Source organism: Dipodomys spectabilis, unplaced genomic scaffold (assembly GCF_019054845.1).
Source record: "Dipodomys spectabilis isolate Male_0828 unplaced genomic scaffold, ASM1905484v1 ptg000250l, whole genome shotgun sequence".
Lineage (NCBI taxonomy): Eukaryota > Metazoa > Chordata > Mammalia > Rodentia > Heteromyidae > Dipodomys > Dipodomys spectabilis.
Genome location: NW_024870927.1, coordinates 475746 through 503324, shown reverse-complemented (window position 1 = coordinate 503324; position 27579 = coordinate 475746). Strand labels below are relative to the sequence as shown.

The 27579-nt window shown below is 45.7% G+C and overlaps 1 protein-coding gene across 1 annotated transcript in view; it reads right to left on the bottom strand.

The window, feature by feature from the left end:
* The window catches only part of Ncbp3 (nuclear cap binding subunit 3), a 50652-nt gene extending 35193 nt beyond the window's left edge, over positions 1 to 15459 (bottom strand). The window contains exons 1-3 of the mRNA XM_042699448.1: positions 15253 to 15459; positions 12090 to 12155; positions 5454 to 5559 (exon numbers count right to left, since the gene is read on the bottom strand). Of these exons, the coding sequence (XP_042555382.1) occupies positions 5454 to 5559; positions 12090 to 12155; positions 15253 to 15435 (355 nt within the window). The 5' untranslated portion in view covers positions 15436 to 15459. The remainder of the gene's footprint in view (positions 1 to 5453; positions 5560 to 12089; positions 12156 to 15252) is intronic.
* Between the last annotated feature and the right edge of the window lie 12120 nt (positions 15460 to 27579).

Here is a 27579-nt window from a genome sequence, read left to right as displayed (position 1 = left end):
TTATCAATGAATCCAACCATATCTGAAATCTACATCTCATCTGAGGAAGGATATTTCTAAACTGGGAAGAGTAGAAAAGGGAGACCAAAAGTGTTAACAAAATGAGCTCCCTTCCAATAGCTTAGTATACTCCTTCCCCTCTCTACAGCTTAGTATGCTCCCTTCCTAGGTAATACTAGGTCCATGTAGTAAAGGCAGTAAATAATCAGCCTCCAACCCCCTCTAACTTGGGATGGCACTTCTCTAGGGCAGCTACCACCATTTAAGGAAACAAGAGCCCCTTACAGTGACCTTCAGCTCTAGGCATCTGCAGGACCCTTATCTACTATTTGGACAGCAGCCACAAATCCTAGTCCGCCATGATGAAGCCCCTGGCCCACACGTCCACACCAGGGTCTCCCCCTCCTAGCCCCTTTTAGCTCCCCACCCCAACTTCTTAGGTTATATAGGTCATCTCAGACAATAGCCGGTGCTTCTTCTTACTCTCTCTTGTGAGAAGGGGTTCTGCAGGCCCCTTTCTGGGCAATAAACTTTTCTTTGTTCTCTGTACCTGGATGTCTGTGTGGTTTCTGGTAAAGTCTAATAATCTTTCAAAAAGCCTGTGCTTTCATCACCTGAAGGGTTGTAGTACAAATGAAAAAAGAACCTAATGGTGTTGTTACACAGGAACCATCAGATTGCTTTCTAGCAATCCTAGAAAGAAATATTCAATACAAGAAAATATCCAAAGGCAAAACTGTTTGCCTCATTAATGGTTCTCATGTGAGCACTAGATGTTTGAGCAGAGACCAAAGGAACATTAAGAACTTTCCAAAAGACCAGTAGTGCTTGTCAGGAGGTTGGTCTCAATAACCTCAAAGGTCCCTTTCCTTATGATATAGAAGAATCTGACATATCACGTCCCAAACTATGTCCCTGATGCTGCCAGTGTGTAGGTTTACAGGGTTTGGTCAAATCAACCTTCAAATTCCAAACTCATTATATACCTAGCTATGGAAACTTGGGGAAATTTCTCTTAGCACATTAGTTTTTTCATCAGTAAAATGGAAATGATAAATTTCTATTAAAGGGGGGAGTAACAGATCTTTTTGTTGAAAGGATAAGGTAGCTATTTACAGAGCAAAAGAAATATAGTAAACATTTAACAAATAGTATTTTTTTACTGTTGTCAATATTAAAAATAATAACAAGGGCTGGGAAGTTGGCTCAGTGGTAGAGCGCTTGCCTTGCATGCCTGAGGCCCTGGGTTCGATTCCTCAGCACCGCATAAGCAAAAAAAAGAAAAAAGCCGGAAGTGGTGCTGTGGCTCAAGTGATAGAGTGCTAGCCTTGAGCTGAAGAGCCGAGGGACAGCGCCCAGGCCCAGAGTTCAGGCCTCACGACCGAACACCCCCCCAAAAAAAAAAAACAAATAAAAATAATAACAAATAACCTGATACTCGGTATGACTGTGGGAGTCAAGACTTGTTTATCTCAACTTCCCTGTTCAAAAACACAGAAAGGCCAGGTGCTGGTGGCTCATGCCTATTTTTAATCCTAGTTACTCAGGAGGCTGAGATCTGAAGATCATGGTTCAAAGCTAGCCTGGGTAGGAAAGTCTGTGAGACTCTTAGGCCCAATTAACCACTAGAAAACCAGAAGTGGCACTGTTGTTCAAGTGGTAGAGTGCTAACCTTGAGCTGAAGAGCTCAGAGACTGAGCCCAAGCCTAGAGTTCATGCCCCACAACCAAAACAACAACACAGAAAGACAGACAGACAGATTCCTGATTGCACATTAAGACTAGATTCCAGAGGGTTTGTCACATTAAAGAGCAACATAGGTCTGAGGATTGAGGTTCAAAGCCAGCCCAGGCAGGAAAGTCCGTGAGACTCTTACCTCCAAGAAACCACTAGAAAACCGTAAGTGGCGCTGTGGCTCAAATGGTAGAGTGCTAGCCTTGAGCTGAAGAGCATAGGGACAGCACCGAAGCCCAGAATTCAAGCCCCATGACCAACCAAGGAAAAAAAAAAAAAAAGAGCTCCAACTGCTGGGTGCCAGTGGCTTACGCCTGTAATCCTAGCTACTCAGGAGGCTGAGATCTGAGGATCACAGTTCAAAGCCAGCTTGGGCAGGAACGTCCCTGAGACTCGTATCTCCAATAAACCACCAGAAAACTGGAAGTGGCACTGTGGTTCTAGTGGTAGAGCACTAGCCTTGAGCTGAAGAGCTGAGGAACAGGCCCAGGCCCAGTGTTCAAGCACCACGACCAACAAAAACAAACAAACAAACAAAAAGAGCTCCAACAAAAGTAACAAACAATTCTGAGTGTATGATCAGGGATACATCATACAGGCAGTGACATTCACACCAGATGAGGCATGAGACAGAAGAATGAGCAGAGTGAATATGAATCACACCAGAGGTCAGAGTTAGAACCAACATATGTGGTAGGACTACAAGGATTTCAAAACTGAATTGTATAAAAGGGCTCTAAGGTCTGTACAAGCAAATGAATGCCATGCTGCACAGCAAGCTGTCCCTGGCCTTCACAGGACTTTCGTGATGCAGAAAACTACTCAAGTAGATACCTGGAATCTCAGGCTGCAAGAAAAGCAAGTTGTATTTCTAACTTGAACATGGTCACAATTCAGGAAAAATAAGAGAACAGCCTCCAGAGATAAGCACTGTGTCCCATCCATTGGGAAGATGGACAACTGGGAAGAACAAAGTCTGGAGCTATGGTATCACATCATGTATAAGGCAGCAATATAACAAAGGTATAAGGAGCAAGTCTTAGAGTCAGCTAAGCCTGGAATACCTTTAGTGGCTCTATAACTTTGAGCAATTTTTAAAACTTTCAGCTGGCCACTGGTGGCTCACACCTGTCATCCTAGCTACTCAGGAGGCTGAGATCTGAGGATTGTGGTTTGGAAGCCAGCCTAGTCAGGAAAGACCAGTGAAACTTTTATCTCCAATTAACCTCTAGAAAACCAGAAATAAAACTGTGGCTCAAAGTGGTAGAGTGCTAGCCTTGAACAAAAGAAACTAAGGGACAGCACCCAGGCCCTGAGTTCAAACCCCAGGACCAAGAAAAATAAAAACAAAAAACAACTTTGAGAGCCTGTTTGTTACTCTTTGTAAAATATTGATTTAAAAAATACGTTCCTCTTAGGGTTCTTGTAAGAAACAAAGATGCAATGTGCTTAACACATTACACAGAAAGCAAGATCCCCATAGTAGCTATTCGTCCATTCAGTCAACGTGTTTACTAAAGTATCACTTTCATCAAAGCAAGACTAGCAAAATTCACACAGTACAGCATAGGCTTTTAACATGTAGTCAGAGAGCTGCCCTCCTGAGCCTTTTATAAATGCCAGGAATCCTAGCTACTCAGGAAGCTGAGATCTGAGGATCTAAGCAGTCTAGGATTTGAAGCCAGTCCAGGCAAGAAAAAGTCATCAGACTCTTATCTACAATTAACTAACAAAAATACAGAATCATAACTGTGGCTCAAACTGTAGCCTTGAGCAAAAAAATCTCAGGGACATTGCCCAGGCCCTGAGTTCAAGCCCCAGGACAAGCAACACACACACACACACACACACACACACACACACACACACACACACACACACACACACACACACACACACACACACACACACACACACACACACACACACACACACACACACACACACACACACACACACACACACACACACACACACACACACACACACTCTGCCAGGTGCACAGAGAGAGAGAGAGAGAGAGAGAGAGAGAGAGAGAGAGAGAGAACATCTGCTAGGCAATGGTGTGGCTCCTAGCTACTCAGGAAACTTAGATCTAAGGATCACGGTTAACAGCCAAAGGTTAACAGCCAAACGACACAGGAAAGTCTATGAGCCTCTTACCTCCAATAAACTACTTAGAAAAAGCCAGAAGTGGTGTTGTGGCTCAAGTGGTAGAGAGCTAGCCAGCCTTGAGCAAAAGAATCTCTGGGATAGCTCCCAGGCCTTGAGTTAAAGTCCCAAAATAGGCAAAAGAAACCAAAAAACAAAAAGAAACTGAAAACCCATTCATATATGCAAATATAAGAACAGGAAGCCTTTAATATTCATTAATTGGTATTAGAGTGGAATAATGAATAAGGAGGCAGACTTTTTAAAAATAATTTCCCTGAAAAAAATAAATAAATAAAATAATTTCCCTGGGCTGGGAAGGTGGCTCAGTGGTAGAGTGCTTGCCTTGCATGCATGAGGCCCTGGATTCGATTCCTCAGCCCCACATAAGCAGAAAAAAAGCCGGAAGTGGTGCTATGGCTCAAGTGGTAGAGCGTTAGCCTTCAACTGAAGAGCTGAGGGACAGCGTCCAGGCCCAGAGTTCAGGCCTGGACCCACAACCGACCAAAAAAAAAAAAAATTTCCCTTTTATTTATAGGTTACTTTGGTAAGACTGAGGCACAGGCTGGGAAGGTGGCTCAGTGGTAGAGCACTTGCCTTGCATGCCTGAGGCCCTGGGTTTGATTCCTCAGCACCACATAAGCAAAAAGAAAAAAGCCGGAAGTGGCGCTGTGGCTCAAGTGGTAGAGTGCTAGCCTTGAGCTGAAGAGCTGAGTGACAGCGCCCAGGCCCAGAGTTCAGGCCCCACGACTGGACCCAAAAAAAAAAAAAAAGACTGAGGCACATTAATATAATAACTTAGAATGAGTTTTAAGGCATGAAAAACACCAATAAAATGGAGCAGGAATAAGTTTGTTTTCTCTGACAACAAGTTATTACTGAGTGTTTTATAACACTAATAAGTATAATAGCTTTCCTCCACTAATCCCAAAATTAATCCAATTCCCCTCAAAGGTCTAACTGTGACATACCTCCGCTTTATTTATGTATTTATGTATTCATTTATTTATTTTTGCTAGTCCTGGAGCTTGAACTCAGGGACTAGACACTGTCCCTAAGCTTCTGCATGCTCAAGGCTGGCACTCTACCACTTGAGCCACAGTGCCACTTCTGGCCTTTTCTGTTTATATGGTACTGAGGAATCAAATCCAGAGCTTCATGCAGGCTAGGCAAGCAATCTACCACTAAGCCACATTCCCAGCCCCCCTCCACAATATTAAAGGCAAAGAAAAATTAACCTCTAAATTAGCCCTTATGATAAAAGCAGAAAAACAGTGAGCATCTCATAGAAGCACAAACTCTCATCTCTGACAATAAGTTACGACTTCTTGGGCCTCCTCAGAAAGGACATTTTCTTTTTTTTTTCATCTCTACCATCTAAGACATACCTAACAGCATCTCAACTTTAATCTGGTGATCTCAGAAGGCGAATTTCATAAGTCCCTTTCATTCAGAGTAATTGAATGAAGACAGGACATGCAGGGTAAAAAAGCCAGAAGCATGAAGTGATGTCAGAGAAATCACTCTTTGAGAAATGTGGTAAAAAAGTCCAACAAAACACCCTGTACCTTTCTTCATCATGTCTCGGTCCAAGGCTACAATTCTCTGAGCGAGATATACTTCTGATCGAAAATGGAAGCGCTTGGCTCTCTGTTCTTTCTTTTCAATTGCTTCCTACAAAGTACAGAAAAAATAAAAAAGGTAAAACACAAAGAAGGAAAGTTAAATCATAAACACAACACAATGCATTCGTGACAAGCCTAAAATAAATCAGAAGAAATAAGCAACACTGTACTTTGCATGAGGTTTTCAGAGAACTGGATATTCATGATATAGTACTAATACTGCTGAAATCTGTCATAGCCTATCACTATGCCTGGGACATAGTAGGAATTCAATGAGTGTTTTTTTATGAAGCTTCCTGACATTTCATTGATTATTAGCAATCATGACAACAAATTACACTGAATTTTATATTACATCTTAATTTTCAAAGAGCAGAAACTGAGGTATTAAAAAAAATTAAGATTTTTCCCAGCACAGAGGCTCAAGCCTGTAATTTCAGCTACTTGGGTGGCAGATATCAAGGGGTGGCCTAGTCATAAAAATTAATGAGAAGTTGGGTGCCTGTTGTTCATGCCTGTAATCCTAGTTACTCAGGAGGTTTTGATCTGAGGGCCAAGGTTCAAAGCCAGCCCAGGCAGGAAAGTTTGCGAGACTTTTTTTTTTTTTTTTGGGTCCGGTCGTGGAGCCTGAACTCTGGGCCTGGGCGCTGTCCCTCAGCTCTTCAGCTCAAGGCTAACGCTCTACCATGTGAGCCACAGCACCACTTCCGGCTTTTTTCTTTTTGCTTATGTGGTGCTGAGGAATCGAACCAAGGGCTTCATGCATGCAAGGCAAGCGCTCTACCACTGAGCCACCTTCCCAGCCCCAGTTTGTGGGACTTTTATCTCCAATTTAACACCCAAAAGCCAGAAGTGAACATGTGCTTCAAAGAATAGCATGCTAGCCTTGAACACAAAAGCTAAGGGACAGTACCCAGGCCCTGACTTCAAGCCCAGATCCAGCACAAAAAAAAAAAAAAAAAAAAAAAGATGACTGGGTACAGTCTGCTGTCCTAGCTACAGTGGAACTATAATAGCTGAGTGCAGTGGCACATACCTTGTCATACCTAGCAAAGAAGGAGCACATGCAAGAAGAATCACAGTCCAGGCCAGCCAGGACATAAAGTGAGATCCTATCTCAAAAATAACTGATCCAAAAAGGGGACAGAGGTATTGCTTAAGTAGTAGAGCACCTGCCTAGCAAGCTCAAGGCCCTGAATTCAATCTTCCATACCACCACTATTTCTTCCCCAAAAAGTAAGATTTGAGGGAGTTACTTCAGCTAGCTAAGAGGGAAGATCTTCTAATTCCAATGCTATTTCTAGGCGCCTTGCTATCCAAAACCAAGACTTTACATTGTCTGTGGGCATGCTAATCATGATCTTCTACATTATGTCTGCTTGAATGGTCCACTCCCTACAGTTACTTCTCTGTTTAAAAATAACATTAAAGCAAAAAAACTCACTCTTCTATTACAGCCTGGTGTACATGGAATAACTTTTCTTCTTTTATTACTTTTTATTTTTATAGTGCTAGAGATTGAATCGAGTCTTCTACATGTAGGTTGGTGTGCTATTAATGAGAACTTGATCTCTTCACTTTGTTTTCAAGATGAGTCTTGCTACTGGCTTGGCTAAGGTTAGCCTCAAAGTCATGATCCTCTTGTCTCTGTCTACCTAATAAGACCTATAATACCATAATCTGCCAGCTAGTTTTTATTTATAACTGATTAACAATACCAGTACTTCATAGGAAAAAAAAAATCAGCTTTACAAATTTCTCCCAAAAGCAAAAACAATTCTAGGTCCAAATATGGCTTTCTGATGGCTCTTAGAAACCCTTCACTGAGAGCCGGGCACTGGTGGCTCACGCCTGTAATCCTAGCTACTCAGGAGGCTGAGATCTGAGGATCTCGGTTCAAAGCCAGCCCGGGCAGGAGGGACCATGAGACTCCTATCTCCAATAAACCACCAGAAAACCAGAAGTGGCGCTGTAGCTCAAGTGGTAGAGCGCTCGCCTTGAGCTGAAGAGCTGAGGGACAGCGCCCAGGCCCAGAGTTCAAGCCCCACGACCCACAAAAAAAAAAAAAAAAGAAAAGAAACCCTTCACTGAGCTGGGCTCCTGTGCTCATGTCTGTAATCCTAGCTACTCAGGAGGTTGAGCTGAGAAACATAGTTCAAAGCCAGCCTGGACAGGAAGGTCTGTGAGACTCTTCATGTCCAATAAACCACCAGAAAACAGGAGGTGGTGTTGCAGCTAAAACGGTAGACCACTCGCCTTGAGCTGAAGAGCTGAGGGACAGCACCCAGGCCCAGAGTTCAAGCCCCATGACTGACCAAAAAAAAAAAAAAAAATTAGTGAAAGGTTTTTGTTTTGTTTTAAGAGTCCCACAGACAAAAGCCGGGTGCTGGTGGCTCACGCCTGTAATCCTAGCTACTCAGGAGGCTGAGATCTGAGGATTGCGGTTCAAAGCCAGCCTGGGCAGGAGAGACTGTGAGACTCCTATCTCCAATAAACCACCAGAAAACCGGAAGTGGCGCTGTAGCTCAAGTGGTAGAGCACTCGCCTTGAGCTGAAGTGCTGAGGGACAGCGCCCAGGCCCAGACTTCAAGCCCCACGACCAACAAAAAAAAAAAAAAAAAACAAAGAGTCCCACAGACTTTCCTGCCTGAGCTGGCTTTGAACCTCGATCCTCAGATCTCAGCCTCCTGAATAGCTAGGATTACAAGCATGAGCCACCAGTGCTCGGCTTCCTTCACTAATTTTATCTTAATTTTGCCAGACTGAAAGTCTGACTTTAGAAGCCTTGTGGGAAGGGTCTGGGAAGGTGGCTCAGTGGTAGAGCATTTGTCTTGCATGCCTGAGGCCCTGGGTTCGATTTCTCAGCACCCCCATAAGCAAAAAGAAAAAAGCCAGAAGTGGCGCTGTGGCTCAAGTGGTAGAGCGCTAGCCTTGAGCTGAAGAGCTGAGGGACAGCACCCAGGCCCAGAGTTTAGGCCCCACGACCGGACCCAAAAACAAAAACAAAAAGAAGAAGCCTTGTGGGAATTGCTGAAGTAGTAATACCTGTTATTTCCCAATAGTTACACTAATTTCCTTCTCTGAAGTCTTCCTAGTACAAATAACAATCTGCTTTCCTTTAGAAACTATTTAAATACCAACTCTGGAACTACTGTTCCTTTTCCCACACACTTGTTTCACATAATAGCAGATGCTGTAGGATTAAGAATATTCTATAATCTTAGCAACTCTGGCAGTAGAAATAAACAGGATGAAGGCTACCTATGAAATATAGAACAAGACCACACCTTAACAAATAAGCTGGGCATGGTGTTATATACTTGGAATTCCAGCATAGGTAATAGAGGTGTAGTTCAAGTGGTAGAACGCTAGCTTTGAGTGGAAAAAGCCAAACAAAAGCTTAAGGCCCTGAGTTCAAACCCTAGTAATCAGCAGAGAAGGTGGGGGGCACAGAGAGGCCTCAAGATTTTATCTGGAAAATACCCTAAAGCAAAAAGGGCTGAGGGGGACTGGGAAGGTGGCTCAGTGGTAGAGTGCTTGCCTTGCATGCATGAAGCCCTGGGTTCAGTTCCTCAGCATCACATAAGCAGAAAAAGCCAGAAGTGGCACTGTGGCTCAAGTGGTAGAATGCTAGCCTGAGCTGAAGAGCTGAGGGACAGTGCCCAGGCCCAGAGTTCAGACCCCACAAATGACAGAAAAAAAGGGGTTGGGGGACTGAGGGTATGGTTCAAGTGGTTGAGTGCTTACCAGGCAAGCACCCAGCACCAAGTTCAAACACCAGTGCCACTAAAAATAAAACAAAAACCCTCTACTTCTTTTTCAATTACAGTAAGAAAATGTATTTACTTTGTACTCTTTTCTTGTCTAGGGGCCATTCTTGCCAAGGGCCATTTGGACATTGATAACATCATTCTTGGGCAATTCCAAATTATTGATACTGGCAGATGGTTTGCAGATGGACTTTTCACCTTTAAATAATCTGAGACAGACTGAGACAAACTGAGATATAGAGATAACTATAATAAGATTGTATGACATACTTATTTCTATTTTTGCCTTTAGGCATTCAATATAGCAATTTCAGAAATGTAATTCAAAATCCTGTTCCAAACAGAACTGACACATTTAAGTCAGAAAAAAAAGTTAAAAAATATCTAAAAACTGGATTAAAGCAACAATTTGTGTTGACTGATTATAATAAGGAAAATAACAGGTACCTAGTTACAACTGTGGTACTATGGTAACAGCAAGCACTAGAATAAAAGCAGCATTGTAAGATGCTGTGAAAAATTCAATTTGCGCAGTATTCCAAGATGCTGCGAAAAATTCAATTTGACTTGTCCTTCAAAGCTCAGGCAGACATACAATCAGAAATCCCTGTTTTCAGCCAGATGTGGTGTTATATGACTGTAATCTCAGCAACTGAAAGACTGAAGGAGGATAATCACAAGTTTGAGGCAAATCTGGGCTACACAGTAATCGGCCAGCATGGGGTGTAGAGAAATCTATTCCTCTAGTCCTCAAAAAAGAAAACTATAAAGACATTTACTAACAGCTTAAAATGTGCTAAGAGGTTTTCATGTTTTATTAAAGTGGAAACATCCAACTATTCAGGAAAGGAAATAGGATAGTAGTTCAAGGTCAACCTTGGTAAAAGTCATGAGATGTCTCAAAATCAAGCCTGACTTGTAATCCTAGCTACTAGGGAAGCAGAAGTAGATCTCAGTCCAAGATTAGCCTGTGGAAAAAGCTCAAGATTTTATCTAAAAAAGAAACTAAAAGGCAAAAGGACTGGGGGCTTGGCTAAAGTGATAAAGTGCTTGCCTAGAAAATGTGAGTCTCGCTGGTGCTGGTGGCTCACGCCTGTAATCCTAGGAAGCTGAGATCTAGGATCGCGGTTCAAAGCCAGCCCGGGCAGGAGAGACTGTGAGACTCCTATCTCCAATAAACCACCAGAAAATCAGAAGTGGTGCTGTAGCTCAAATGGTAGAGCGCTCGCCTTGAGCTGAAGAGCTGAGGGACAGCGCCCAGGCCCAGAGTCCAAGCCCCACGACTGACCAAAAAAACAAAACAAAACAAAAAAAAAAAACACAAAAAAAGAAAATGTGAGTCTCTAGTACTGTCAAAAAACTAAAGGGGGGGGGGGGGGAGGACAAAAAAAAGAAAAAGAAAAAAAAAAACTAAAGGTTTGGGAAGGTGGCTCAGTGGTAGAGGGCTTGTCTTGAATGCATGAGGCCCCGGGTTCGATACCTCAGCACCACATAAGCAGAAAAAGCTGGAAGTGGCACTGTGGTTCAAGTAGTAAAGCACTAGCCTTGAGCTTAAGAGCTGAGGGACCTACAACCGACAAAAAAAAAAAGCTCATGGAATCACTTGTATATATTCTTTGAAACAGTAGAGCTTGTCCTCATGTCCAAAATGAATAAACATAACTGGGACTATAAAATAATTAGTTAAGGTAGAAACAAAACACATTTAAAAAAAAATAGAAATTGGGTTTGTTGTGTGTATGTATGTTTTTAAAAGCATTGCCAGCTGGGCACTAGTGGCTCACACCTGTAATCCCAGCTACTGAGGATCTGAGATCTGAGGATCATAGCTCAAAGCCAGCCCAGGCAGGAAAGTCTGTGAGACTCTTTATCTCCAATTAACCACTAGAAAACTGGAAGTGGCACTGTAGTTCAAGTGGTAGAGTGCTAGCCTTGAGCTGAAGAGCTGAGGGACAGTGCCCAGGCCCAGAGTTCAAGCCCCATGATTGACAAAAAAAAAAAAAAAAGCATTGCCAGGTGTGAGATATAGTACATACTCATCACCTCAACATTTGGGAAATATTGAGAGTTTAAGGAAGGCTATATAGTGACCCTGTCCTACAATAAATTAATTAAATAAATAAAGCCTGTACAGATCTTTCTCAACAATGATTAAGCAAGCCAGATGTCATCCTAGCTACTCAGGAGGCTGAGATCCAAGGATCATGGTTCAAAGCCAGTCCAAGCAGGAAAGTCCGTGATACTCTTATCTCCAATTAACCTCCAAGTCAGAGGTGTGTGACTCAAGTGGTAGAGTACTAGCCTTGAGCAAAAAAGCTCAGGAACAGCTCCTTGGCCCTGAGTCCAAGTCCCAGGAAAGGCACACACACAAAAAAGGCTAAACATAGGCATCTAGGTAATAGTGATTTGATCTTTTCATGAATATAAGAACACTTAGAAGGGCTGGGAAGGTGGCTGAATGGTAGAACGCTTGCCTTACATGCATGAGGCCCTGGGTTCGATTCCTCAGCACCACATAAGCAAAAAAAAAAAAAAAAAGCTGGAAGTGGCGCTGTGGCTCAAAGTGGTAGAGAGCTAGCCTTGAGCTGAAGAACTGAGGAACAGCGCCCAGGCCCAGAGTTCAGGCCCCATGACCAGACCCCTGCCCCCCAAAAAAACAGAAACAGTATCTAGGTGTTTTCAGGATAAGAAAAATAATTTTTCATCTAGCAACAAAGGAAATAGCAAAGTAAAAGTATTTATGATTCTGCAAGTCCTGGGGACCAAGTTCACTAAGTTCACAAGCTTATGAAAAAGAATAAATGCTTACTTTGGAGGTCACATCGATTCCAGTGATAAAGCTGCCAGCCTTGTTTTCGTATCTTCTGCTTGTGTCCTAACATAAAGAGGAAGGGTGAGAAATTCTGACAGAAAAAAAATCCATACTGAAAGGCAACCTGAGAACTGTTTCTTTTTGGAGCAGTCATTCTTTTTAGCAGCCATTTCCTACATGACTAACAACCCCTTAAGAAGCCCATCCAGGGGCTCAGAATGTGGCTTAGTGGTAGAGTGCTTGCCTAGCAGGCATGAAACCCTGGGTTCAATTCCTCAGTATCACAAAAGCAGAAAAAGTCTGAAGGGGCACTGTGACTCATGTGGTATAGAATGCTATCCTTGAGCAAAAGAGTCTCAGGGAAGCTAGGCGCTGGTGGCTCACACCTGTAATCCTAGTTACTCAGGAGGCTGAGATCTGAGGATCAGATCTTTCCAGCCCTGGCAGGAAAGACTGTAAGACTCTTACCTCCAATTAACCACAAGAAACTGGAAGTGGTGCTGTTGCTCAAGTAGTAGTGCAATTGCCTTGACCTGAATTGCTCAGGGACAGCACCCAGGCCCAGAGTTCAAGTCCCAGGACTGACGGGGGGAGGGGGGGGGGGAGGCATTCCCAGCCATAGAAGCAATCAAGCACTCTAACAAGAAATCTTAGATCAGACTGTCCAAAATCTTCGGTAATTTCATTAACTGAAGGTACCGACATAAATGGAAATCTGAAGGTTTTTGTGAAAAATGTCAAACTGACCAAATGTCAAATGTCATTTTGTGAAAAATGTCAAAATGACCAAACCAGGTTGGTCAAATTCCCAGTGCTAGGCCACAAGGTGGAGTAGAAAAGCCTTTGCAATGTGAAGAAGTCCAGACTCAGCCAGAGCTCCAAAACACACACAGTGCAATACAGAGGATGGAACTTGGAAGCCCCAAGAAGACTAAGTCTCAGCTCTGATAACCACCACAATTACATTATACACTGTACAATTGTTTGAAACAACCTTCCATGTTATCTGCCTGCCTTCCTGGCATCTTTTTCTTTTCTCCCCTTTGTGCTTCACAGAAGTTAACATTTCTCCATCTCAGAGTCTTGTCCCCATCTCAGTCTTCTGTGCTTCCTAATGGATCTGCTGGGAACACTCCGTGCCAATCTTCACACTAGGGCTCTTTTTTTGCCACTTATGGTTCAGCTCAAGTGGTAAAACACTTGCCTAATAAGTATGATGCCCTAAATTCAAACTCTAATACTGCCAAAGGGAAGAGGGAGAGGTCATAAGCTTAAATGTCAGTCTCTCACAGGACCTTCCCTGGTCACCTTTGTCATACTCTGGTCTCTGCTCCATTCTTTGCACATCTTCCCGGTCCCTTTCTTTTCTTTTCCTTTTTTTTTTTTTTTTTGGTCAGTTGTGGGGCTTGAACTCTGGGCCTGAGCACTGTCCCTCAGCTCTTTAGCTGAAGGCTAGTCCTCTACACTTGAGCCACAGTGCCACATCTGATTTTCTGGTGGTTTATTGGAGATCAGAGTCTCACGGCCTTTCTTGCCTGGGCTGGCTTTGAACCTCGATCCAAAGATCTCAGCCTCCTAGGTAGCTAGGATTACAGGTGTGAGCCACCAGTGCCTGGCTAGTCCCTTACTTTCTATCCCACTAACAGCTGTTATGGGCTGGAGGCTCAAGTGGTAAGCCCTGACTTCAATTCCCAGACTATGGGGATGGAAAGAGGACACAACTTTGTAGAACTGAGAACTGTTTCTTTTTGAGCAGTCCTTTTTAGCAGCCACTTTCTACATGACTAACGACCCCTTAAGAAGCCCATCCAGGGCTTCAGAATGTGGCTTAATGGTAGAGTGCTTGCCTAGCAGACATGAAGCCCTGGGTCTGATTCCTCAGTATTACATAAACAGAAAAAAGTATGAAATGGCACTGTGTGTAGCTCAAGTGGTTGAGTGCTATTCTTGAGCAAAAGAGGCTCAGGGAAGCTAGGTGCTTAGATACATAGCACTTAGCTATGTAGAAACACAAGGTATTTATCTACTTGTATGCCCCACTGGAACATAAACTCCCCAAGAGTTTTTAAACCTGATCTAGTACCTAGGATTGGGCTTGGCACTCCCAGTGGGATACAAGGTATACAGGTTAAATGGAATGATTACCTACATCACAACTGCAGTGATACTCAAAGGATAGCAAAATGCCATTGTATTGTTACCAGCCATTCATCATCTGCCATCACTAGTTATCCTACTTTTCCCATTAACTACAGTTTAAAGGGCAGGATTCGCTGACATGTAGAAGGGGGCGGGGAGGAGAACAGGGGTGGAGGGATAATTCATGTTATGGGTAAAAGTGAGCCATCAAGGACCTATATAAAAGCAGCTCTAAGAACTGGACACAGAGCTCTCCAAACCACAGGCAAAGCACCCTTGGCTGTCCCCACTGGTGATGAGAGGCACCGCAGGTCAGACGCTGGGACCACGGTGTGGGTGCTACCCGGGCAAGGGGAGGTGCTCGGTGGCAAGATGACCCTCCGGTCACCACAGCAACCCAAGCGTTACCTGCTGACGCGCCAGCCTCCCCGAAGAGAGGCGAGTGCCAAGCTCGGGACACATCGACTCCCCGGGGAGCGCTGGATGCGGGCGCCACCCGGCCGCCCCAAAGGGACCGCTCCCGGCTGCTCCCGCCCGGCGCTCCCCTTTATCTCCAGCCCTCCCCATTCCCCCTCACACAGCCTGGCTCCGAGGGGCGGAAAAGCGGGTCCACCATCCTCTCCCCGCTCCCCGCCTCCCGCAGCCTCTCAACACCCATTTCCGGGCGCTCGAGCGTCCTCTCCCGCGCCCCGCGCTGGCGCCCTTCATCCCCCTCCCCGGACTCTCCAGGCCCCGCGCCGGCCGCCTCCCCTTCCGGCCCCGGGCGAGGGGCACCGGCGCCGCGCCCTCCTCGCCCCGGGCCCCAGCTCCGCGCCCCGGCCCTGCTCCCTCCTCGGAGCCCCGGGCCCCGGCTCCGCGCCCTCCCCTCCCCGGCTCCGCGCCCTCCCCTCCCCGGCTCCGCGCCCTCCCCTCCCCGGCGCCGCGCCCTCCCCTCCCCGGCTCCGCGCCCTCCCCTCCCCGGCTCCGCGCCCTCCTCAGAGCCCCGGGCCCCGGCTCCGCGCCCCTCTGCCCCCAGCCCTACCGGAATCAATTCCTTCAGCGAGCGCCGCACTGGCACCATCTCCAGCTCGCCCTCCTCCACCTCCATGGGCTCCGGCTCGCCACGTTCCAAACCGGACTCCACCTCGGGAGACGGGAGGTTCAGGGCCGACCCCGACGGGGCCTCCGCCTTGACGGACACACGCAGGCCGCGGACGGCCGCCATAGCTGCCGCCGGCCGCACCACCGAGAGCCGCACACCCGCTGGCTAGAGCGCCGCCAGCGGCCACGGAGGAACACCGCCGCCGCCCAGAGCGTCCTTCATATTCCAGTCTGGCAGCCGCCCCTGGAGGTGCCGCCCCCCGGTGGCAGAAGGAACCAGCAGCCGACGAGGGGCGGGATACAATGAGGGGGAGGGCGGTGGGGGGCAGGGCTTTTATAACCTCTGGGTACCTCTCGCCCCAGGTGACAAAACAGCTCCACCCTGAGGACAAAGCCTCAACCTAAATCCGGCACTTGAGTCCTCAGAATATGAACCAGTCGTGGGCTGGGAAGGTGGCTCAGTGGTAGAGCGCTTGGGGTTTGATTCCTCAGCACCACATAAGCAGAAAAAGCCAGAAGTGGCGCTGTGGCTCAAGTGGTAGAGTGCTAACCTTGAGCTGAGGGACAGCGCCCAGGCCCAGAGCATGACCGGCAAAAACTTTATGCCTTGAACTGATGAGCTGAGGGACAGCACCCAGACCTAGAGTTCAAGCCCCATGACCAAGAAAAGAAAAAAAGCAAAAAGAATATGAACCAGTCACTTCCAAGTGCTGAACCTGAATCCTTACAAAACTACAACCCTACGAACTAAGTCTCATTACTACCTTCCTTTTATCTATGAAGAAACTGAGGCATATTGAAAATTGAGGCATGGCATTTTACTCAAGGTTCAGGCTACTTCAAGATTAAAATTAGGATCTAAGCTTGGGGCAGTGTCTTCAGAGCCCAGAATAAGAAAAGATCTACTGGCAGAAAAGTCTGAGACTCCTTATCTCCAATGAACCACCAGAATATGAGAAGTGGCTCTGTGGCTTAAGTGGTAGAGCGCTAGTGTTGAGGGGAAAAAAGCTTAACGACAGTGCCCCAGGCCCTGAGTTCAAGCCCCACAACAAACAACAAAGAAGTGATCTATCACTCTTGGAAATCTATATAGTTTTGCAAAGGTATTTACCTTGTAAACCCTTTTCTCTTTCAAATCAAGTAATTTGCCTTTTTTTTTTTTGTCGGCCATGGGGCTTGAACTTTGGGTCTGGGCGCTGTCCCTTAGCTCTTCAGCTCAAGGCTAGCACTCTACCACTTGAACCACAGTGCCACTTACGGCTTTTTCTGTTTATGTGGTGCTGAGGAATGGAACCCAGGGCCTCATTCATGTGAGGCAAACACTCTACCACTGAGCCACCTTCCCAGCGCCTTGCCCATTTTTTGTGTACTCAGAAATTGAGATTCCAAAGAGGATAGTAATCTGCCCAATGCCAGAGCTCCAGTCCTAATTTCTTCACTTCTAGAGACTCCATTTACTATGTACCTGTGAACATGATTTCCTGAAGATATTGCTGACAACAGCCTAGTTGGGAAAAGAGTGTATATAGGCTTCCAGAGAGCACCCTTGGTCTGTTTTTGAGTCCTAATTTTACATCTTCTCCCTGTGTAACCTTGGACTTATTCTGACCCCTTGCTGGGTGTGACTTCCTGAGAAAGAGGTCGATGGGCCCCTAGGGTGTTCAAGACCCTAAAGATCTGCTCATAGAGAAACAAATAATTATAAATCAAGGAAAACTGTGATCAAAATCAAACATACTATATGTGACCTTGAGTAATCCATACAACCCTTCAGGCATCAGTTTATTAATAAATTGACATGTAACCTCCTTCCAGAGGATAATTCCTCCATGTGGTTTTAGGATCCAATAGAAGTGGTGTAGTACATCATAGTTTTTCTTAAATTGAGGCAGGACAAAGACAAGATGGAACTCTTTAGAAAGGTGATATTGCTTGATGAATGGGAAATAAAATAATTAGAAAAGTCTCCCTCTCACTCCCTTTCTCCCTTCTCTTCCCTCTCACTCTTTCCCTCTCCCTTTCCTTTTTCCTCTCCCTCTCCCTCTCCATTTCCTTGCAGCTTAAGGATTTAATTTAGGGGGATTCAACACTGTAGTCTAAAGCCGTTCAGAGAAAAATGAGCCCCCCGGGCAGCTATAACTGGCACATGTCTTGGGAATTTAGAGCAAGCCAGGGCATTGGTAAGACCTGATCACCCAACTCAGTACCACCCCCTTCCTGTCTTGTGCTGAAGTCAAGCAATAGAGAATCTAGAAGGTGGTAAAAAGAAAAAGAAAAAAAAAGTTTTTCCAAAATGTTAGTTAGTGTGACTCTCAAATTAAGAAAAAACAAAACCCAAATAAAAAAGCCCATGTCAAAGCTTTTTGTTTTTTTTTAGCATTGAGATTTGAACCCAGCATATTAGACACAAAGCTCCCTGCCCCTGAGCTACATCCCCAGTGCTCAAAGCTTTTATCCACTCATTAATGAATAAAGAAAGCAGCAACAAATGGAGACTATCAAAGACTAGTTAAAAAGAATTTAAGAATGAATATAGAAGCCAAGAGACTGTGGCTCATGCCTATAATACTGTCTACTCTGGAAGCTGAAATCTGAGGATCAAGATTCCAAGCTACCACAAGCAGAAAGATCCAAAAGACTCACCCCAATTAATAAGAAGCAGTAGTAAAACTGAGGCTCAAATCATAGAGTACCAGCCTTGAGTGAAAAAGCCAAGTACAAGGCCCTGAGTTCAAGTCCCAGTACCAGTATGTTTGTGTAATTTGAGTAGATTGAGAAGTAACTAGGAAATCAGTAAAGTAGGTCTATGAGGCTGTTTGCAAAGAAGATTAGGGAGATGACCTATCCTAAAATGTAGGTTAGCCCCTCAATATGCTGGAGATCCAGATAAAAAAGGAGCTGTAGCTCATGCCTATAAATTCAGCTCATGACACTGAGATCTAAGGATCAAGCCTGGACAGACAATCAGAAAGATTCTTATGGCTGGAAATGTGGCTTAGTGGTAGAGCGCTTGCCTAGCGTGCATGAAGCTGTGGGTTTGATTCCTCAGAACCATATACATAGAAATAAGCCAGATTTTGGTGCTGTGGCTCAAGTGGTAGAGTACTAGCCTTGAGCACAAAGAAGCTCAGGGACAGTGCTTAGGCCCTGAGTTCAGTCTCCAGGACTGGCAAAAGAAGAAGAAAGAAGAATAAAGAAAGAAGAAAGAAAAAGAAGACAAAAAAGAAGGAGGAGAAGAAAAGAGAAGGAGGAGGTGAAGAGGGGAAAAGAAGGAGGAGAAGAGGGGAGAAGAAGGAGGAGAAGGGGGGAGAAGAAGGAGGAGAAGAGGGGAGAAGAAGGAGGAGAAGGGGGGAGAAGAAGGAGGAGAAGAGGGGAGAAGAAGAAGAAGAGGAGGAGGAGGAGGAAAGAAAGAAAGAAAGAGGGAGAGAAAGAAAGAAAAAGAAAAGACTCTTACCTCCAATTAACTTGTAAAAGGCCAGAAGTGGTAAGTGACAAGCAACAGAGTGCCAGCCTTAAACAAAACAGACAAGCATGCAAGGCACTGAGTTCAAGCGCTAGTACTGCCATAATATATGCATATCGATAGGAAAGAAACAGTAAAGAATGTAACTGTAACCCCTCCTCTGTACAGTATTCTCACAAAAAAAATTTTTAAAAATCCCTTGCAAAAATTAAAGAGAACACTGGAGTCCTAAAAAAAAAAAAAAAAGTAAAGAAAAAAAATTGGCGTCTAGTGGAATTCCCAGTAGGTCCTGTTATTCTCTTCTGAAAAGAAAGAAATCATGAAGGTGTGGTAGTGCATGCCTGAAATCCCAGCACTTGGAAGGCTGAGGCTAAAACAGAAAGAGTATAAGTTCCAGACCAGTGACCTGGGCTCCATAATGAGGTCAAGGCCAGCCTAGAGTAGACACTTTGTCTCAAAAACCTACAGAAGAAAAGGAGGGAGGGAAAGGAAAGATTGTGAAGAGAGCTCAGAGGCTTCCTGCTCACATAGGACCTTAGGAAACTACTCTTCCACATCCAGCCATCCAGGCATTCAAAGGCCACTGCAATCATCATTCAAGAGGGCCCAACTACTACTCAAGAGTAAGAGGCAGATCTCAGCATTATCCATGGTTTTGGAAGCACACAAAAAGTGAGAGTGATGAATCATGGAAGTGTCTACTCAGATTTCAAAGAAGTTCTAGCAGCCCAAGTCTCAGACGTAGGCCCAGATTTAACACAGTCTCAGATTCCCTGTGTATAGCCCCAAAGAGGGTGATGCATGACAAAGATTCATTGAAAACCCCAGGAAGCTAGACATGTCAAAAGCATAGGACACTTACCAAAGAAATCCATAGGCAATGAGTGGCAACCACCAGCAAGGCCAAGGAGTAGAGCTGCCCAAACCTGTTAGAGCCCTTATTACTACACCAGCTGCCTCAGATGCCAGAATTTAATGAATGCCCTGTTGGGGTCTGATCTTGATGGTTCCATCCTGTGCTGTTCTATTTCTCCCTTTAAAAATGACTATGTTAGCCGGGCGCCGGTGGCTCACGCCTGTAATCCTAGCTATTCAGAAGGCTGAGATCTGAGATCTGGGTTCAAAGACAACCCAGGCAGGAAAGTCCGTGAAACTCTTTATCTCCAATAAAACCACAGAAAACTGGAAGTGGCGCTGTAGTTCAAGTGGTAGAGTGCTAGCCTTGAGCAGAAGAGCTGAGGGACAGCGCCCAGGCCCAGAATTCAAACCCCACGACCGACAAAAAAAAAAAAAAAAACTATGTTTACTATGTGCCACTGTATGTTGGTGAAAGGGTAGATTTGGTTAAAAAAAAATCCCATCCAAGAAGTGGCACTGTAGCTCAAGTGGCTTGAGCTGAAGAGCTGAGGGACAGTGCCCAGGCCCAGAGTTCAAGCCCCACGACTGACAAAAACAAAAACAAACAAACAAAAAAAATCCCATCCATTAGCCAAGAGCAGGTGACTAACACCTGTAATCCTAGCTACTCAGGAGGCTGAAATCTGAGGATAGTGGTTCAAAGCCAGCCCGGATAGAAAAGTCACCATGAGACTCTTATTTCCAATTAGCCACTCAAAAACCAGAAGTATCAGTGCTGTGGCTCAAGTGGTAGAGTGCTAACTTTGAGCGCAAAGAGGCTCAGGGACAGTGCCTAAGCCCTGAGTTCAAGCCACAGAATTGAACAACAACAACAAAAATCCATCTGTAAGTTAAGGCCAGGGAAGGAAAAAAGGGGCCCCTGGAGAACATCTTGTAGTGGCTCAGTTGTGGAATCCTCATCACTCAGGAGGCCTCTGGGATGTGGAGGACGAAGGTTTGAAGCAGTGCAAGCAGAAAAGTCCACTAGACTCTGCTTCCAATTAACCAGCCAAAACCTAGGGCGGGAAGCCTGATTCACCTGATGTTAGAGTGCCAGCCTAGGCATTGCTGGCTTGCTAAATGGAACCAGACTCTGGAAAATGCAAGATTGTTTCAAAAATCTCAACCACAGAGAATAGAATGTCCAGTTTCTATCCTTCCTAGTTCTGCACAATCTATGGCAGGAGTGACCCCATGAGATAGAACTACAGTTTCAGGTCAAGTCCGGAGGCCTGTAGTGATTCAGCAGGTCTTTTCTGATTGGTCAGTTGTTCTGTCTCATTTGCATAGAGGCAGCCAATCAGCCCACGGAATTAAAAACTAGACCATCTTCAGCAACCTGAAGGCAGGGCAGCAACAGCCTTATTTCTCTTGGGTAAAATTCTTTGCATTCCCCCTTCCTATTGTGTGGACTTCACTGGTGTAATTGTGGAGCAGCAGATGCCAACACTGAAGCTGCAATACTAGCAGGTATAGCCTGCTGCAGACCTGCAACTTTTGCTGTGAGATTCAAAGCCAAAAAAGCTATAATGCAAATAGGTTTTGCTTTGTCCAGCAGAAGAAAAAAGAAAAGACCATATCATTGAGAGTATATAACTTGTTTTTATTCAGTTGCCCATACTTGGATTTGAGCTGAATTCCTTACTCTTCCTAGGCAAGTGTTGCACCACTTGAGCCATACTCACAGCTTTTTGCTTTGGTTGTTTTTCAGACAGAATCTTTAGCCTGCTTACTACATAGCAGAGATTACAGATATGTATCACCATGTCCAGCTTTTTACTCAAGATGGGTCTTACTGACTTTACTTAAACTGTTTTTGAATTTTAGTTCTACAAGCTCTGCTTCCAAAGTAGCTGAAGCTGTGAGCAACTGTGCTCAGCTCTGTTTATTGTTTGTTTTTAATTTTACAGAGTCTCATTGCTAAGTTTGCCTTGAGTCAGGAGACTTTAGAGTTAAACTTTTCTTTTTCTTTTTTTCTTTTGGTCAGTCATGGGTCCTGAATTCTGGTCCTGGGTGCTGTCCCTCAGATCTTCAGCTCAAGGAGAGCGCTTTACCACTTGAGCCACAGCGCCACTTCCAGTTTTCTGGTGGTTTATTGGAGATGAAGAGCTCAAGGACTTTCCTGCCTGGACTGGCTTTGAACAGTGATCCTCAGATCTCAGCCTCCTGAGTAGCTAGGATTACAGGTGTAAGCCACTGGTGCCTGTTTTAAGGGGGTTTCTTTCCTCACCCTTTCTATTCCTCATGTTTCTTGCCCACCAGAACCATAGTTGCTGATGGCCATTCTCTAAGCATGCTCCTGGTGCTGTGCTTGGCCCTCCAGTACCTCCTCAGGCCCCAGCTTCAGTGCCTTTGTAGGCTCCTCTCTTCCTCCAGCTGTTACAGTCCAGTAAGCCTTACCTTGGACTCTCCTTCTGACCCCATGCTCCTTGAGCCATCTTATCCTACCCATGACCTTCAACTTCACTACCATCCACACCCTGGAGACTCCAGTTCTCCCTCTCCTCTGAGCTCCAGAGCCTCATGTCCAGCTGCCTATAGGACCTCTCCCCTTGAATGTCACAAGGTACCTCAGTTTCAACCTGCTGGGTCCATTTTACATTCCCTCCCACCCTGATCAGTATGATTTAATCCAGGTGGTCAGGAGCCATGTCTGACCGCTTCCTGTATATCTCTCATATCCATCTGCTGCTTTTTTTTTTGGTCAGTCGTGGGGCTTGAACTCTGGGCTTGGGCACTGTCCTTGTGCTCTTCAGCTCAAGGTGAACACTCTTCCGCTTGAGCCACAGCACCACTTTCAGTTTTCTAGCGGTTTATTGGAGATAAGAGTCTCACAAACTTTCCTGCCCGGGCTGGCTTTGAACCGCGATCCTCAGATCTCAACCTCCTGAGTAGCTAGGATTACAGGCGTGAGCCACTGGCGCCCGGCTTCATCTGCTGCTTTTTATTTTGTTTTTGGTGTCCATACTGGGGCTTGAACTCAGGGCCTTAGCTTTTTCATTCAAGGTTGGTATTTTACCATAGCTCACTCCTAGCTTTTTGCTGATTAACTGGGGACAAGAATCTCACAAACTTTCTTGCCTGGGCTGGCTTCAAATTGTGATTTTTCAGATCCCTGTGTCATTTGGCAAGTATTACAGATGTATGGCAACCAGCTGCCATTGCTAACTTCCACCCTCCCAGCAACTCCCCTCTGTTTCCATTGTTCTGGCCACCATCATGACTTACCTTGGTCCTGCAGTGTCTCTCATTAGTTTCTCTTTTTCTGGTTCTTCCACTCCCATGCTCTTCTGCACTGGAGCCAGCACACATTATCCAGCCCTCCCTTACCTCCAGCTTCCTTTGTAACACTTCTCCTTCCCACCATCACCACTTCAGTTCTTAGAAAGCCTGATGCTCCCTCCCTCCCCAGGACCCTAATAGGGTCCTGGCACAAGGTAGTCTCTCTGTTGAGAGCTTTCTTTCCCTGCTCCCCACCCTTTCCCCCCATCTTGGCCTAGTTAGTTCTTCCTCAACTTCAGATTCCAACAGGAGCATTCCTTCCTCTGAAAAGCTTCCTTAAGAGTAAAGTCAAATAACTTGCTTTCTGGCAATCTTTCCAATAGAGTGCTTGGATCCATTCAAAATCATCTAAGCACTTATCTGGCAACTTGGTTAATGTCTGTCTCCTACAATGGGTGGTAGAGCCTTGGGAGCATCAACGGTGTGTTGATGTAATTCAGTGTCAAACTCAGTGGCTGTTTACAAAGAACCTTGGGCAAATATTGAAAGGATGGATGGATGGATAAAGGGATGGACAGATGAACATACTGAAAATAAATGACCTTTTCCCATGCTAAATTTAGGAATATCTACCACCCTTCTACTAAATTCTTGCTGTTCACTAAAATGATCTGGCAAGCTATAAACATACATGCTGCAGGATTCCAACCCTAACTTTCTGCAAATGGCAAATCCATGTTGACAGATCAGTGGCTGCTGGGGATGAGAGGGGATGGATAAACAAGAAGACTGCAGAGATTTTTCTGGTAGTGAAACCATTCTACATGGTATTATTATGATGACTATATGTCCTCATACATTTCTCAGAACCCACACAATATAAATATAAAGAGTAAACTCTAAGACTCATGATGTAAGCTGTGAAGGTAGATCAGCTAATGGATGAATGGAGGTTTTGACAAACTGGTCCCAGTCTTGTGGAAGATGGGTCAGGGACCAATCCACACGCTAAGAATGCCTCTGGGGCTATACATCCAGGAAGACTTCCTAGAGGATGTGGTTAGGAAATGGTGAGGGCAGGAAGACTGACTACCAAAGCCAGGATAGACTGATAAGGTGGTCAGCACAACCAGTATGTGGATATATTGCTGCCTGGAAAATGCCTGGGAGGGGGGGGTGATGGTTTGTCCTCTGGCCATCCCAGCTGGAAAATATGGATGTATCTAAGCCTCAAAAGAAAAGGTTGAGTGCAGGCATGTATTGGGGGGGAGGGGTTGTAATTAGGAAGAAGATGGCCATTTAAGCTTGGAACATAGTATATTTTCAAGGCTCTATAGGCCAGGGCACGGTTCCACAATGAGGTGAAGGACAGGCCCCTCTCTAGTCTCCCATCCCCCATTTTCCTCTTGGGTTTCAGAGCTAGCACCCCCACCCTGCATTGCTCCCTAGAGGGGCTGCCCAGGGAATAATCTACTTGTCTGCCTAAGCAAGGTGGGGGTGACCCCATAACTTGAAGTTTTTTGTTGTTGTTGTTTGTTTTTGGCTAGTCCTGGGACTTGAACTCTAGGCCTGGGCACTGTCCCTGAGAGCTTCCTTTGCTCAAAGCTAGAACTCTACCACTTGAACCACAGCACCACTTCCAGCTTTTTCTGTGTTTGTGGTACTGAGAAATTGAACCCAGGGCTTCATGCATGCTAGGCAAGCACTCTACCACTAAGCCACCTTCCCAGCCCTTGAAGGTTTTTATCTGTATCTTCCTGAAACAGCTGGAACTCTCAGTGGCTCTGATCACCCTTCCCTCCACTTCTGCACACACTGAGATGTGCTGGAAGAGCAGAGGTCAGGCAAAGGGCCTATGGCATCTAGAATGCCCCTGAGAAGCACTGGAGCCTCCCCAGAATGCCTCCCAAGCTTTTGCCTGAACCCCACTGCCACCAGGCTCAGCTCCCCTGAGGGGTAAGGTCTAGAGAACATGCTTCTTTGACATGTGTGTGTGTGTGTGTGTGCCAATACTGGGACTTGAACTCAGGACCTGGCCACTGTTCCTGAGCTTTTTCACTCAAGGCTAGTGCGCTACCATTTGAGCCACAACTCCACTTTCAACTTTTTGCTGGTTATTTGGAGATAAGAGTCTTGCAAACTTTCCTGTCTAGGCTGGCTTTGAACAATCCTCAGATCTCAGCCTCCTGAGTATTTAGCATTATGGTGCCTGGCTTCCTGATCCGGTTTCCTACCAATGTGCTCACTAGAGGGTTCGTCCTCAAGGGCAGTCCTTTTCAAAACAAGACTTGAGGGTCTGATGTTGACAGGCAGTGGTAGAAACTGAGGAAAGGCAGGGCCCTGGGGGGATGGTAGCCTGAAGAGCAGTGAGCAGGGAAACTAGCAGAGGGGAATATATGGCTCCTGACTCAGCCAAACATCCAGAGACCAGCATGAGGTGTCTGCATGCTAGGCTGAAAGGCTGAGACAGATGGGCCTGGCCAGATGGGTACTCACAGACCTCTCTGATGAAGGCAGGGATTATAGTGATGACCAAGAAAGCAAGGAGATAAGTAATGGAGGAGGTTGACATTGTGGGATGGTGGGTGTGGAAAGGAAAAAGAAAAAAGACTCATTTAGTTTGGGAACTTTTGCCTGGCTGCCAGCACCCTTCTGGAGAGGGTTGAGTGAGCCCCTCCCAGGAGCCTGGCAGGATAACCAGGAGGCAGGCAGGAGCATGGTGTTCTCCATTCCTCATGTAGAAAAACTGGCCACCACAGTCAGTGGGCCACTCTAGCTTGGTCTCCCTCCTGGATTTCAGTGCAATGCCCGCTAGTCGACCTCAGCTGGAAACTCATAGCTAAGCAAGCACTTATCATGCAAGGTATGCTGGCCCCTGCTCCCCATGTCTCCCTCACAAGGATCCCATTTGCTGAATGCTTACTATGTACTTCCAGCACACAAGACTTCATTTAGCATCACAAGATTCCCACAAAGGAGATGCTGGTATCATACATATTAAACTAGAAGGAAATCAATGCTCCAATGACTTGCCAAGGGTGATACAATTAAGGAACAAAGCTTAAGTTCAAACTCAAGGCTGTCATTGCCCTGAAGTACCCTAATAAGGGCAGGGATCAGGGCCCAGGGCTAGGGAGTATTAGGAAGGATACTAGGTCTCCAGCACGGGGACTCCAGTGACACTGCTCAAGGACTCCTGCCCCTTGATGTATATCTGCCTGGACCAGATATCTGCCTTCTTGTGCCAGGAAACAGACAGGGTACTCTATGAACAGCCTACTAGCTCTTCAAAAAGATCCCATGAGACCTTTCAAGGAACCTGAGGTGCACGCAGGATGGCAAGCTCTCTCCTTCCCTCCCTCCCTCTCTCCCAGAACCCTTCATACTACTGTAATGGAATGCCCAGCACCAGTGGCTCACACCTGTAATCCTAGCTACTCAGGAGGCAAAGATCTGAAGATTCTGGTTTGAAGCTGGCCAGGGCAGCAAAGTCTCTGAGACTCTTATCTACAATGAAGCACCATAAAGCCAGAAGTTGCACTGTGGTTCAAAGTGGTAGAGTGTTAGCCTTGAGCAAAAAAAGCTCAGGAACATTACCTAGGCCCTAAGTTCAAGCCCCACAGCCGACAACAACAAAAACCTCCCAGAAAAGTGAGCACTGTCAGCTGAGCCAGCCCAGGAGAAGAGCACATATACTGAAGCAGAATGTGTATACACAATGCCCCCTACTTTTTTCTTTAACTCAAAAAGGCTTTTATTGTTTTTAACTCACTTCCTGGGAAGTTGATTTTTAAAACACTCTTATAGAGTTTGTTCAGTTGTGCTACATTCAGAAACAATGATGCCAATTCAAACCCTCCGCAATGGGTGAGAACCCCCACCGCATCCTGGCTCTGCCAGGCTCATTGATACCAGCCACCCTCCTCCATGCTTTTTTCCTGAAGATGTCCAATCCTTGAAGCTTCCCGAAACCCTGGATCCTCTGACTATCAGCAGAGATGCTCAAGAAAACTTTGTTGTCAGTAATTGGCTTTGAACTTGTCTCCCATTAACTCTATAGAAGTGTTTTTAAAGATAGTATTGTATTATTATTTTGTATTAAGCCCTGGGTCACACTGGCTGCCTTAGTGCAGAGGAGTTGGAGAGAAATGGGAGCCCATTGATAATGGGCCATCTTCTGCTCCCAGCCTTAAATAGACATAGACATTATGTTACAGATGCAGGTACCGGTGTGAAACATGCGAGTGTGCTGTGTGCAGCAGATGGCACGTACGCGCATGTGGGCATGGAGGTGTGACATATTCCCACAGGGGCAAGACATGATTCAACCGCCCCTTTCACACCTTCTCAGCCTCCCTCTCTTACAAACAAGCCCTCCCATTATATGAAACCCACACAGGCAGTGGAAATCCCTTTTGTGGCCCACATTTTCAGGGGTGGAACCTGAGTCTTGTGGGTTTTTCCCTTTAGAGATCAATCTCTGTGTTTAGTCAGTAAACATCATGCAGGCCAAGCAATCACAATCTCAGTGAGAAGACAAAACCTGCTAAGAAGGACATATCCATATGGGTGCCCCCATCTCCCACCCCAGGCAGGGGTGTCCGATGTCCTAGGGAGGAGGTGGTTGATGGAGTGCTTGGCCCACCTGCCAGAGTACACATTGTGCTGGAGCCCTTGTGTGGCAAG